This window comes from Mytilus edulis, chromosome 6 (genome assembly GCF_963676685.1).
Source record: "Mytilus edulis chromosome 6, xbMytEdul2.2, whole genome shotgun sequence".
NCBI lineage: Eukaryota > Metazoa > Mollusca > Bivalvia > Mytilida > Mytilidae > Mytilus > Mytilus edulis.
This window is the reverse complement of record NC_092349.1, coordinates 82,273,197-82,287,797: the sequence shown is the minus strand read 5'-3', so window position 1 is coordinate 82,287,797 and position 14,601 is coordinate 82,273,197. Positions and strand designations below refer to the sequence as shown.

Below are 14,601 nucleotides of genomic sequence, written 5' to 3'. Positions count from 1 at the left end.
CAAATACAATAGGTCTCTCCCAAGAAAAGTTATTAAAAGACATAATTGAGAAATGTATTGATAGAAAGGAGACAGAAGAAACTGTATCTGTGGTTTCTTTGATCTCAAGTCCAGGAGGATATATAAATGGAATCTTACCATATAAGCGATTTGCTAGCACAATAATCAGGTTCGACTCACATGTGTGTCTTAAAATGTCCTGTACCAAGTCAGAAATATAGCAGCTGTTAACAAATAGTTCCTTTCTATGTATATAAGTATTTGTTTTTGTTGCAGTTTAGTGCTTCTATTGTTCGTTGTTTTCCTCTTAAAGTTCTTTCCCTCGATTTTAGTTTTTATAGTTGGTTTGTTTATTTCCGTGCAGATAATATGGCTCTGTACCTTAAGTCATGGTTAATTTATTCAGAATATTTTGCACAGTGACAAGTAAAGGTAGCACAATGTTTATACCCCCAATCAGACAACTTTAAAATGATGTAATTTCTTTCATCCAATCTTAATCTTATATATGAGGTTTCAAAAGAAAAAAGATAGATCAATCTTTCAAATGGTGTTAATTTCATTATGACAAAATTATTACATAAATAATTGTTATGTAATAAGTAGCTATATTGTGATGTTCACAATTAAATGAAATTAGTTTCTTTGTTGTTCACAGCATCCCAACAAGTTTTATAGATTCTTGTATAACACAGTTTTACCTCCAAAATGGTGTCTCAAATTTTGCCTATGTATTTCATTCTCTCATAAATCTTCAATGAAATTTGCAACCTCATTTCATAAAAGATCATTAGATTTAATTGGGTATAACATTTGTTCTATTCAAGTCTTTTTTTGGAATCTGAGACACCCTTTAGAAGATAACTGGTCAAGAAACAACATTTGTGAAAATCAGGCACATAGGGTCACCCATCAAGGAGCTAAATTCATTTAAAACTAAATTTTCATGACAAAAACGAATGTGTTACAACTAAATAAATAAAAGTTTTCCTACTAGTACCCCATAAACTTCAATATATTCCACACATGTACTATGAGGATAATTCAGGATTGGTCTTTAATCATATATCAATTAGGTTTTGACAGTAAGAAATCATTACATTTCAGCAATTCTAAATATATTAAAGGGGCACTAGCTGTCAAATTCATGGTCACCAATTTGACTCAAATTCTAATATTTGATTAATAACAATGTAAAACATTTATCCAATCTATCAAACGTTTAAAATAAACAGTTTACAGAGCATGGGGTAGATGATATGTAGGTTCGTTTCGTGTGTATTTAAATCCAAACGCCATCTAATTAACTATCGATTTGACCTCAGATGACCATATAAGCGATGTAAACACAAATAAAGATATGAATAGGTTAAACCAGCACGTGCAATTGGATTTTTATAGGTCTGTTTGATTTGAATTTATAGATTAAAAATATAAGTTTCTCATTGTTTTTAACCGTATAAGAATGAATTATGTTGATCGAATTAGTAATCAAATGATTTACCGTAGTTTCACTTTCATTGTTGACATTTTTTTTCTTTAAATAACCAGTTCACGTACAATGCATGCGTTGTCAGTCTTTAGCTAGGGGGTTAAATTAAGTTCACATGAATACCGGTTAGAATGATGATGACGTTTTCACTTGCAAGTGAATCAGTCAAAAATTATGTATAATCGCTTATTTCAACAAAATTAAAGCAAATTGATTGCTAAAAGCAAATTATTATTTCATTATTCCAATCTAATTAATGATTAATCTAAAAAAAATATACTTTATTTTTTTATATATATCGTAGCTAGTGCTCCTTTAAGAAAATGCACACCCTATGCATCACAAATCAGATCTGGCGGGAAATGTTATATCATTATTGACCTTGCTGTAAGTCAGTTGCTACTGATATGGTCAAACCTCCGCACACCATGGTAAACCTTTAATACTAATGATCTCAGAAGTTTATTTACACATTGCATTTACTTTTTTCGATATGGATTTTATTCATTTAGTACATAGAATAGTATATTTTGGTTTTTTTATTGTTACAAAAAGTAAGTTATGCATGTGTACACTTAATGATCTGTTGGTCAGTTTAGAGGTTCATTATAGAGAATTTCTAGAACTATTATTGTATACATAGAACATATGGTCATTTACACAAAGTAGATTTTTATTTCATTTTTGCAGTTGGAAGTGAAATGCTGTATTCAATTTGTTTTTTCTTTTAAAAAGAATCCAAATTTAAACAATCTCCCAAACAAACTCTAGAATTCAAATCAGACACATTAATTATTATACGGTTACAGTTGTTTAATATCTGTACATTTATATTTTAATTCTCTCTAATCCCCGAAATGGTTGTTATGTTTATTTCACCTAGCATCTCCAGTACAGAATGTATTTTTATGTGGAATTAAGTATCTTACTTCTTTCATTAATCCCTAATCCACCTCTTTTTCATAACTTTTATTTGACTTGCTGGTCAGTGGTCACAAAGCTATCAATGATTCTATTGCTTAACAACAAAGTACTTATCTTGTATCAGTCAGAAACATTCATTTGTTTATAAACTAATTATCAACATAACTCATTGACAGTTCAAGATATGTAAATATCAGCTGAAAATGAAATTTTGATAAAATTCAGTTACTTTTGTATTGTTCTATCTTAAAGAATTGCTTTTTAATTTAATTGTGTTAGCTTTAAAATGACAAACAGACTAGATATATCTAATGGAATGTCAATGTCAACTTTTTTTATTCGAGCGTCACTGATCAAATCGCGCGTCTGGCGGAAATACAAAATTTCAATGCTGGTATCTGTGAAAAGTTTATTTTCAATTAAAGAAGAGTTTTATAAAGATTTTATTATGTGATAAATTCAGTGGCTATAAGTATTTACATCTTAAACAGTCTTGTGGTAGCATGCTGACCTTGAGATGAAGGGGTCATGAACTTGAACCTGACAAAATACTGCCCCTCCAAAAATGAGTAAAACAGATTGGTTGACTCAGATTGAAAACTAGATATGGACAATGCCCCCCTCTTCTGCTCTGCCATATGCCTGAGTATAGTTCAACATATTTTAGGTTTGACCAACAGTGATGTTGGCACACAACTTGAAATTGTATCGCTGTCTGTAAGACTTAAATGATGTCCCGCCAGATCATAGGAAATTACAATTAACACTACATATGATGATATAACTGTAGGATGAGATAGCCGGACAATCCATGATCTCTTAAGCAGCTAGCGCACACAAAACCTAAAGTCCAACTATCTGTCATTTTCAGAATACTTAATAGAAATCAAAATCCTGTAGCAATGCACACCTCCATTATGTATATAAACATCCTATAAAATAATTTAGCTGTTCCTCCCAAAATGAGGAGATAGTAGGACAAACAGTGTATCCTTATACGGATGGAAGGATTGACAAACTATCAGACGGGTATGGGTAAATTAATAAGCCCCACCCCATTTTTTTGTTGCGGGGGCATACAAAGTGTGCCTAAATAAGCTGACTTGTTTTAGGTGGTAAGTTTTCTTGGGAGTACACCCTAGTCATCCATTCAGTGTGTATAAAAACTCATTTCAGACACCAGGATTAAAGATAAGCTTATGCGCAAGACGCACGTTTATTTTTTTCGAAGACTCATCAGTAACGCTAGAATAAAAAAAAATATGAAAAGGCCAAGTGCAGGTTATCAGGGTATATAAAAAAACGCAGTTATGATACAACTCGTATACGTTTGTATGTCAGACGAACAAATCGGCTTTATTAGATTCATCAATGATGTCCGAATTAAAAGAAGATCAATCGCCAAATAAAGTACAAAGTTGATGACTATGAGGATGATGAATTTAGAAAAGGTTTGTCAAGAACCGCTTAGCTAAAATATATAAAACAAATATTCAAACTCTAAGATCGAAAACAAACCGACCATGACATGGCGACAAAACGAAAATCGATCAGAAGAAACACAGTATATACAAAATAAGTAATAGAAAAATAAAGACTGAGCAACAGAAATTTGAAGTGATACCAGGTGCTCACGAAGAATAATAAAATATTGCCCGACACGTGGACCAGTCGTGTTGCTCATATACGTACACAACCGGTGTTACGCCTTATTTAGTATGTCACTTTCGAGGAAAAAAAGATGTTTAGCACAATACACATAAACGTCACTGTCTGTGAAATAGATATTTCAAAGCGGTCAGCAATCAATCGAGATTGCGTCCATAAAAATTTCGAATATATTATTTTGATTTTCAAACTTGGAACGTTTGAGTAAAAACTACCTTGTTAGCAGCATTTCTATATCAATGAAGTCATGACAGAAAATGTAAGCTTTTGAATATCATATAAATTCTTTTTTTTAGGTAAAAAAACAAGTTTTTCTTTGGAAAATTCGGAAAAAACCCAGTTTGGACAGTTAGTTTTATCAGTTTATCATATCATAATTCATCAATATTATCATAGAATTATACATTTCAACATATTAACTGTATATTCGTGTTTTGACTAGTATTTTAATATTTGTAATATAATATGGCAATGAATATGTATGTATTATGTATTGTAAGCTGCTCTTCACCAATAATCAAGCGAACATTTGTTATAAGATGAGGATTTTTTTTCCATTCCTAATCAATTGTTAAAATTCTATAAGGAACGTAATAAACATTGGAATACTCGAGTATCACTCTATAATACTGAGGTTATACAAGAATAATACTAAACGACTTAAACGGTTTCCTGTTTGAATATTGACTTCGTTTATACACAAAATTATTTTTCTTTGTGTGTTTTTGCTTAATCGTCAATTTATACAAACTCGTTCACGATCTCAATACCATTAAGTAATGGGCTACACACGAAATCAGCCTCCCTATCCATAGACTATCGGCTGAACTGGTCTTTTCTAATTTTCACCATGCATATGTTTGCCTTAAGAGCGAAAATTCAAGACAAGATGCATAGTACGAAAGTTATATAACTTAAATACCGAATTGCTAGGAAACTAAAAAATGAAAAATCCCTTATCAAATGTCATAATAAACAGTTTACATACACCACATGAATGGATATTTAATTTTCCTGACTTGGTATTGGCGTTTATTTACGAAAATGTTGGATTGAACCTGGTTTATAGCTAGATAAACCACCGTCTTTTATGACAGTAGTATGTAATTCCACTATATTGACAACAAAGTATGATGTAACACAAACAGATATGTCAGGTTAAAATGTCAATATGTGTATCATATAGGTCAACATTTTGTTATAAACTACTTTTATTCAAATTATTGTTGAAACTTTTTGAAACACGAATTCATTAAACACCAGTTACTGTAAAGCCAAAGTTATATTAATAAATAAAAAAACGCATAGAGAATATATACAATGAGGAAGATTGCTTTATCATCTCACTTAATTTTCACGTACTCCATTGTTCAGTGTTGATATATCATTGAGGTCACGATCAGTAACCTTTGGCAAAACCCAGAAGATTATATTGCAGCAAAAGGTACAGGCGTTTGTTTGAATATAAAATGATGGATTTAATCTGGTTATATAGCTAGCTTAACCTCTCACTTGTTTGACAGTCGCAGAAAATTCCATTATGTTGTGAACAAAACAAGCAGACATAATAGGTAAAAATGTCAAAATTGGGGTACAGCACTCAAAATTGTGTTAGAATCTAATAACTATAAAACAATCAAAAATGTAAACAAACATTGACACAATAGCACAATGACGGGTTGAATAAAGACAAAACCACGTCATATGTACCTTAGAAACACAAACTTACATATAAGCAAAAATGAAGTATAACAATACAAGAATTATCATAGAACAATAATACAATAACGGGATGTATTAGTACAGAGCCATTTCATATGTAAAAAAAGAAATATAAAAGGTATATAGATAAGGCATATTAGCAAAAATGGAAAGACAAGAATACGAAAATTATCATAAAATGATACCAAAATGACTGGATTTATAAGTACAGAGCCACGTCGAATGGGTACCACCAAAACAGGATAAACAGTAAAAGTAACATTCATAAGGACACATAAAAGAATACTTTAACACGTTTCAAATATTAAGATGATAAACAAAGTCAGTTCAACAAATTTATATTTCAGGACCATCCTGTATTATGTGAGAAGTTGATACGGAATATATCAACAAGATTTTGATACTTTCCGATGAACTTTCCTTTGTCAACCAACAGAAAGATATTAAAGTTCCATATCAATCAGAGATGGAGAATATCATAGACAAACTGTCTATTAATAAACCCGTGGGAAACATGTGTCAATCGTTTCGAAACCTGTGGGAAACATGCGTCTATCGTTTTAAAACATGTACTTAATAGACTTGGTCAGAATGTGCAGGATTAAAAATGGAAATGGGGAATGTGTCAATAGTTAGCAAAGGTACCAGGATTATAAATTAGTACGCCAGACGCGCCTTTCGTCAACACAATACTCATTTGTGACGCTCATATCAAAATATTTATAAAGCCAACAAGTACAAAGTTGAAGAGTATTGATGAGGATCCAAAATTCCAAAAAGTTGTGCCAAATACGGCTAAGGTAGTCTATGCCTGGGATAAGAAAATTATTAGTTGTCAAGAGAGAACAACCCGAACAAAGAACAGACGACAGCTGAAGGCCACCAATGGGTCTTCACTGAAGCGAGAAACTCCCGCACCCGGAGGCGTGATACAGCTGACCCCTTAAACAATGAATACTAGTTTAGTGATAATGGACTTCATACTCAACAACGAAATATACACAAGAATCTAATATTAAAAAATCGTACAAGACTAACAAAGGTAAGAAGCTCATGACTTAAGCTTGGGAAATGGGCAAAAATGCGGGTGTTAAATATGTTTCTTGAGATCTTAACCCTCACTTATACCTACATAGCTAATGTAGAAAAAAAAACACACAGTAAAAGTCAGTTCAAATCATACTTATAAATAAATGTTATAAAGAAAAATAATACGCTTCAAATAAAATAATCCTAAATGGAAAGTCGCATCTACTTCTTGTAATTGAAAAGCAATTACTAGTTGAAATTTTACAACTTCACAACCAAGAATTCCAAAGATAACTACAATCAAAATATCACACAAGACGCAAAATATTATATTAAGAACCGTTTGATGAAAAGTAATTGTAGGATATGTATGTATTACTCTTTATAATAATACATGCACAAACAAATATACTAAACCTTTAAAAGTCACTTTAAGTTTTGTAAATGTAAAGGCCTCCACCTCGTCAAAAATACAAATGCAATTCTTTATAATAATACATGCACAAACAAATATACTAGACCTTTAAAAGTCACTTTAAGTTTTGTAAATGGAAAGGCCTCCACCTCGTCAAAAATACAAATACAATTCTTTATTATATTACTAGTAACTAATCAACATTAAACTAAACAAAAAAACATATAAAAAAAAACAATACGCACAAGCTAATCAAATCATCTAAACTAACCATATAGTCAACATTTAATAAAATCTAGGTTGGAAACGTTCTCAAAAATTAAAAGTTTGTTTAGCAGAAGGTTAGGGAACCAACTATGATATATCCAGTGTTAATACACTGAGAAGTGTGCTAGACAAAAACCAACAACACAACAAAATCTTTTAAGGATTATTTCGTTGAATTTTTTTAACCTGAACATACTATACTTTTATACCATTATATTAACAAATAGATAAAACATTTCTTAAACAAATGCCCATGGACAACATTTGTAAGCAATATGAAAAGGCGAATGATAATGATTTCGAACTTATTATAATTGTTTTCTTTCGAATACCACTTATTCTGTTCCAGTAACTTATTCGCTATCACTGAAATTAGATAATATTAAAAATGAAGTTATTAATTTTAAAAATTGTCTGTCTGTTAATGTTTATCGTTATGCATATTGCAGGCTTATTAAAGTACAGATGTCACTTTGCTTTTGAATGATTGAAATTACCATAATATAGTACATATCCCAAAATAAATATTCCAGAGGTTTGGTTTCCTATTATGATTTCCGGGATGCCTAGTGTTGAGCAGTACTCTCCAAAAACTCAAGAGCTTATGGAGTGTGTGTTACTTAATCATTAGTTTCCATAATTATTGTATATAGAAAGTTTATTTTCGTTTTGTAATGGTTTTTCATGGTTTCGCTTTAACATAACACAAAAATTTGGCTTTGTCTTCACCGGAAGTAATGTCATAACGTTTCATATTCAGTTTATCTACATAGTTTTCGGAACGCGGGAAAATGTATCACTTCAATGACCTGTATATTACATGAGAGTAAAGCATGTTATGAAATTAAGGATACTGCATAGGTTAACGATGGTGGATATACAATGAGAAACGTTTATTATAATTTGAATGTCAGAATAATACAGTGCAATAACAATAACAGTGGTGGGTTTGGGAAACATTTTAGGTTCGGCGATTATAATCTATACACAGCCCCTGACGGCTTTAAAAAATAACAACTAAATCAGCTGTTAGCCCCGAAACGTCAAATTTTGTAGCGGATTAACTAGAAAAAGAAGCTCTTCCTGGTAATGAACGCAGTGAAAAAAATTAGAAAATAAATGAAACGCTAGCCCAATAATCAACCCAAACTTGACAGTCATACTTTATCTCAATTGATCAACGCTAAATATGTTCACCCTGTTAGAGTACTGTGAATGTGTTCGTTCTCTTATCTGTAAGTCACATGATTAATGTGTTTGTTTTGAATATATTTGTTGGATCTGAAGATCATCATGTTGCTCATGTTATTACAAACCCGGTAAATTGTTTAGTTCAGTAGGTCACATTCGTGACTTTTATAAAATGTGATGTGTTAACCCTGCTTATTATATGAATTTTGTGGTTTTCGCGTTGAATTAAATCGAAATATTCATGTAATCGTGCTGATTGTACTATTAAGTGATTATCACTGCATTTGATTATTGAAACTTTTGCATTTATCAAATAAATGTTTGTTTTTTGGACGTGCTAAACATTGACACTTTTATTTAAGGCACTACATGCAAATAGACCAACATATGACTACAGCCAAGTCTTCCCTATGTGCTAAAAAATGTACAATGAAATTCTACAGAAGTGAATTTGTTAATTGATTACACCTTATATTAGAATACCGGAATTTGATTTGTTGGTTGCGAGTGAATTTTATGTTTGTTGTAACCTGTTTTCCTCATTTTAAACGATTTTTTTCCATTACTACCGGTGATTATGTCTCAATTTTCCTTATATGCCCTATTATTTGCCATGTTGAATATTCCTGTTTAACCATCGCGAGCCTCATCTCGAATTATTCATTTGGAAACTTTCTCACCTTAACCCGATTATCAAGGTAACATGATTTGATTGATAGAGTTAATCCGACAAAAGGTTTAAACGAAACGACTGCACGGCACCAATCTCGTGGTCGTATATTGAAAATGCCTTGTGTGGAAAAGGACGTCTTTCCAAATGAACAATTGAATGATGGAATGACAATGACGTTAACACATAAATACCATGACGTTACAAAAAGACAGCGCTTACACGGTGGGTATGGTTGTCCTGCGAGAGAACGTTCTGTGCTGGTGATTCGGTCCTGACGGGTGCTGGTGATCAATGAAAAAAATGTAAACAAAGACGAAAATGATAATTTTTGACGTTTTCACTCATAAAAAAAGGAAGAAAAAAGTTGAGATTTTTCAAATTTGTTTCTTATGGGTTCATATGTAAAGGATAAAAAAGTTGACCCTCTAAACTGTTTTAGTAAGCGTAACACAAAAATGCTCATTTTCAGAAAATCTAGAACTGATAAAATAAAACAAAAATGCTCATAGAGTCCGCTTTCTATACCGCAATCCACACGACAAAACTATTTTGTGAAAAAACATTGCAATTTATTAAAATTTAGCATTTTCTCAATTTATTCATGTCCTGATACTGTGCTGGTGGGTCCTGATACGGTGCTGGTGATTTTGGATAAGAAATTTGTCATATTTGAAACAAATGTTACAAAATCAATAAAATTGGGCAGATAATTGTTGTCAATAGGATCTATGTCTACTATTTTAGCTCTTGTGCATCCATTTTGCTGTTTAATATGTGTTTTCAAATGATCTTAACTGGTATTGCATAATTACATAAAAGTGCAACATCTTTCGTCCAATATCAGATAACAATATATAGTATCTAATTAGAAAAGTTTAATTTAGATATTAAATGCCCCTTACATTGATGCTTCAACAATGGTCAAAGCCCATGCCGCATAGACATGTTTGTTAGCGCTCCGCATACCCCTCCCCACTTCCACCCAACCAACCCTCCTCATTTGCTCCTTCATTGTAACAGCTGTGTACCAACACAACAATTAATCACATAGAATAATAACACAAAGACACACATTATTGAACAACGAATGCTCGCAGGTACTGAAAGCTAGTTCAAAGCCGCATGTTCAACTAATAGATAAACCATGTTCTCATATTCAAAATTCCCAATCGTGTCGATTAATAAAGTCTCAAAACTTAAGTTCACATTTTAATGTTTGATGAAGTAGAACTTTAAAAGTGTGCAGTGAATCTTGTGCTCACAACAGTTATTGTCATAATTATATTTACATAAGATTATTAAAGGAATTAAGAAGGTACCAAGAAATATTTTAAAGTTCAATTTAAGGATCATGAATGCATGAAGGAAATGGTACGGAAGATTACATAGGACAAAAAGAAATTGATATTATTTTTTGGCGAAAGACTTAAACGCTTCTTTGCATTATATAGTACAGCTCTTCTATAAAAGCATGAAGAAAAAAAAAACTTTGATTGACTTGCTTGCTATGTTTGCTTGGATGTTTTCAAACAATAGGTAGGCGGAGTTTCAATACATACTGGGATTTGATTGAACAAATACAAACTGACAGGAATTGAAGTTAATGTTTATATATTGTCCAAACAAATTCTAGTATATAGTAAACAGACTACTTACCTGTGGTTTACAAACATCCAAACAATCATAGCAAGCAATTTGATCAATGGTTTCCTTTGCATATATATAAAAAGAAGAGCTGTAAATTCTAAAAAAAAAAATTCTTGTTGTCGTAGATGGTTAAATCCTCAACAAAATCTCAATAATTTTGTTGGAACGAAAAATTTTAAATCAAATTTTCGTGGACTTTTTAGCTTCCACCCTGACGAGGTTATCTTGCTTGCTGAACAGAAAAGTCATTGTTAGGTTATGTAAACTACCCTACTTTAAGAGTAGACTAGTCAGACAAATGACACATCTTTCTGTCTGTAGGACCAGGCAACTTCGAAAGGAGGGTAGTATACCTTACCTAACAATGACTTCACGGTTTAGCTAACAAGCAAGCTAACCAAAGATATTACCTTTGCCTACATACTCAATGGAATCGGCTGTAACTAAAAACTCGAATACATTTTAACAGACATTGGTCATGTTTGTTGATGAATATTGTTTATCCTAGATTCACTCTTGAAAAATCATTTGGTAACATTTGGTCAAGTAATTTCAGAAAAGATCGTTTTGTAATTGCGGACGCCAAGACAATACATGAACCTCACACGACCCCTCAACACAGGTGAGCTTATATATGATATTATAGCGATTCGGGTTGATAACCAGTTGAAATTCAGCAGGTTTTTTGTATGTGTAGATTTGTATTGTTTTAAACTGTTATGACCTTTCACTGTAACCTCGCTCTAACTTATCCCCCCCCCCAAAAAAAAACAAAAAAAAAACCAAACAAACAAACCCGCAATATTATTGTCATTCTTATAGTCAGCACTTAATTGTTCACAAACAAATGTGTTTTAAGCTGCTAAAGACATATGATTCAAACGCTCAGAAAGTCCTTTGTTATTTTTGCTCTCCATTTTTATGCAAAACCTTTTACATTTTTATTTTATGGGTTATTGTTGAAGGTCGTACGATGACGTATGGTTGTTAACACATACTTCCTTTGGTTTCTTATGGAAATTTGTCCATTGACAACAAACATACCACATCATCTACTTTATATAAGTATTGTATATGTTACAGGGAATTTGTGAAATCAGTGATTTCGTAAAATCACTGAAATTTCAGGGAATTTGTAAAATCACTGAACTGATTAGTGATTTTACAAAATCCCTGAAATAATTAAGATTTTTTTTTTTTTGCAGATTTTAAAAATTCCCTGAAACATCAGTGCTATCTCGTAGCGTTTATTAACGAAAATATAACATTACAACGTATTATGGTGATCTTGCAAAATGATCCTAATCCCGAAAATCGTTAAAAATATTTTCTTATCTTAAAAGGGGGCAAGAAGGGTTCCATTAACAGGCCAATAAATAAGATAACAGTTAATTTAAAAAAAAAAAATAAAAAAATAGGGATATTTTTTCTCTCATAATAACAGTAAACAGATTCACAACAATGTCAATTTCAAGAAAGCAGACAACAGTTAATTAGTCAATAACAGTACAGCATCAATGATCTTGAATATATGCCACTTTTAACTAAAATATAAAGGCACAGAACCAGGACATAGGAGCACAGAACCAGAACCGTTTTTCTTATCACCAGCACAGCGTCAGGACAATTTCGTTTAACGAACTTACATGACTTTTGCAATATAATATTGTTGTAATATACTTTGCATGGTACTTATGACGCATCAGAGAAAAATTAAGCAACACAATAGTCGTTTTATTGCCGATCTGATACAATGTAAACAAACCCACCAGCACAGAATCAGGACCCACCAGCACCTGACAGGACCAAATCACCAGCACAGAACGTTCTCTCGCAGGACAACCATACCCACCATGGCTTACGAATATAAGTACATGTAAAGTTCCCGCGGTACTATGAAAGTCTATTTATATTCAAGATTATGAATAATCATGTTTACCCATAATAGCATGCTAGTAGATTTCCCTTCACCTGTACAAAGAGTTTCAATCAAAATCTATTCACTGAGATTTAACAGATATATCATTTTTGGGGGAGTATTTGCGAAAAATATCAGCATCAGGACAAAATTTCACAGTCCTTTAACTGTTTGTTGTTTTGCAAATACAAAACGGTTTAGTAAGCGTTAAAAGGTCATAGGATGATCAAATGAGAAACACTTCAAAAGAGAAATTCTGACTGATGAATAGTAAAACAATAAAAGAATTATATATTAGATTGATAAGAATGGGTTGTCATTCCAAACACCAGTAAAAATAAAGCCCAAGGACAAAATTTCACAGTCCTCTAATTGTTTGTTGTTTTGCAAATACCCATCCAAATTATCGTATATCTATTCAAAATCATATGATTTTTTTTCCAGGAATAACAAACAATATCACGACTTTGTCAATATCTTTAAATTTGGATGGAAGATACTTTTATAGAATATCTTAACAAAATACATTTGTTTTACACTGTTGTGTAATCCGTGAATGTCCGAAACAAAACAAAAACTTAGACCTGAATATATTTACAAATTATTTCGATGTGATATTGAACAGATATATCATGTTATGGAGGGGTATTTGCGAAATATTTTGAAATTTGGTCCCAAGACAGGTATTTTCGCAAATACCCCTCCATAACATGGAGTATCTGTTTAATTACACCGAATATTTTTGGAATGAAACTCTTTGTACAGGTGAAGATATATTTTTCTTTACTTGAACGCTGTAATTTATTAACATGTTAATGCATAATTTTGAGGTTAAGAGGATATTATCATAGAACCACGGACATTATAAATGCACTCATACTACTAATACGCGTTAGCTCGCTTTTTTATGTTACGGCATATCAGAATTTTGTGGGCGGGAAGATGCTCGAGAGGGTCAAAAAGGAATATCCAAAATGGCAAATAACATGGTATTTGAGGCAAATTCACCGGCAGTGGTGAAAAACAGTGAGATTCGTTTGAAACGCGGAAAAAATATAAGAATATGCGATGAATACACTGGCTATCAACCAATCAAAATCTGGCTTTCTCATATAAGGTGAAATTATATGACAAATTTACTAACCATACATTTCCTTACAAAAAGGGATCAGTTTCACGAGTTTCATCTGAAAAATAAATAAATTTCCCAATTAGTTTTATATATTTTATTCCAAAAACAGGGTAAAATACAAAGAACACGAAATTAAAAAGTTTAGTGGTATATGCATTATTAGCCTATTTCGCTGGCTGAAATTTACTAGTATATTTAAATGTTATTGTTTGTTATAATTCAGGTTGCACTTTGATATTAAAATATCATTTATTCATTAATGAAGATAAGTCAGCAATCCATATATACAAGTAATAAAGAAATATATTGAAATCATCTTTTCATTGTCAGCAATAGGCATGATTATATAGTTTACCACCACGTTACCCTAAGTTTCATTTTTTATAAATACATGGTTGTGCATAATCGGCACATTATTAGATGTCTGCCTATATCTCAATGAATTTAATGCGAAAACTCTTTTAAATACATTGAATGTGCATAAACAAATATTTTTTATATCAAATTTGAACGGAAAACATTG

General features: G+C 31.8%; 1 protein-coding gene across 3 annotated transcripts in view; it reads right to left on the bottom strand.

Moving 5' to 3' along the window:
• Positions 1 to 7,260: 7,260 nt before the first annotated feature.
• Positions 7,261 to 14,601, bottom strand: part of LOC139528653 (uncharacterized) — a 31,935-nt gene continuing 24,594 nt past the window's right edge. For 2 of the 3 annotated variants that reach the window (XM_071324747.1, XM_071324745.1), the window contains exons 9-10: positions 14,091 to 14,133; positions 7,261 to 7,883 (exon numbers count right to left, since the gene is read on the bottom strand). In XM_071324747.1, coding sequence (XP_071180848.1) covers positions 14,102 to 14,133 — 32 coding nt within the window. In that variant the 3' untranslated portion in view covers positions 7,261 to 7,883; positions 14,091 to 14,101. The remainder of the gene's footprint in view (positions 7,884 to 14,090; positions 14,134 to 14,601) is intronic. The other variant, XR_011665658.1, reaches the window with a different exon arrangement.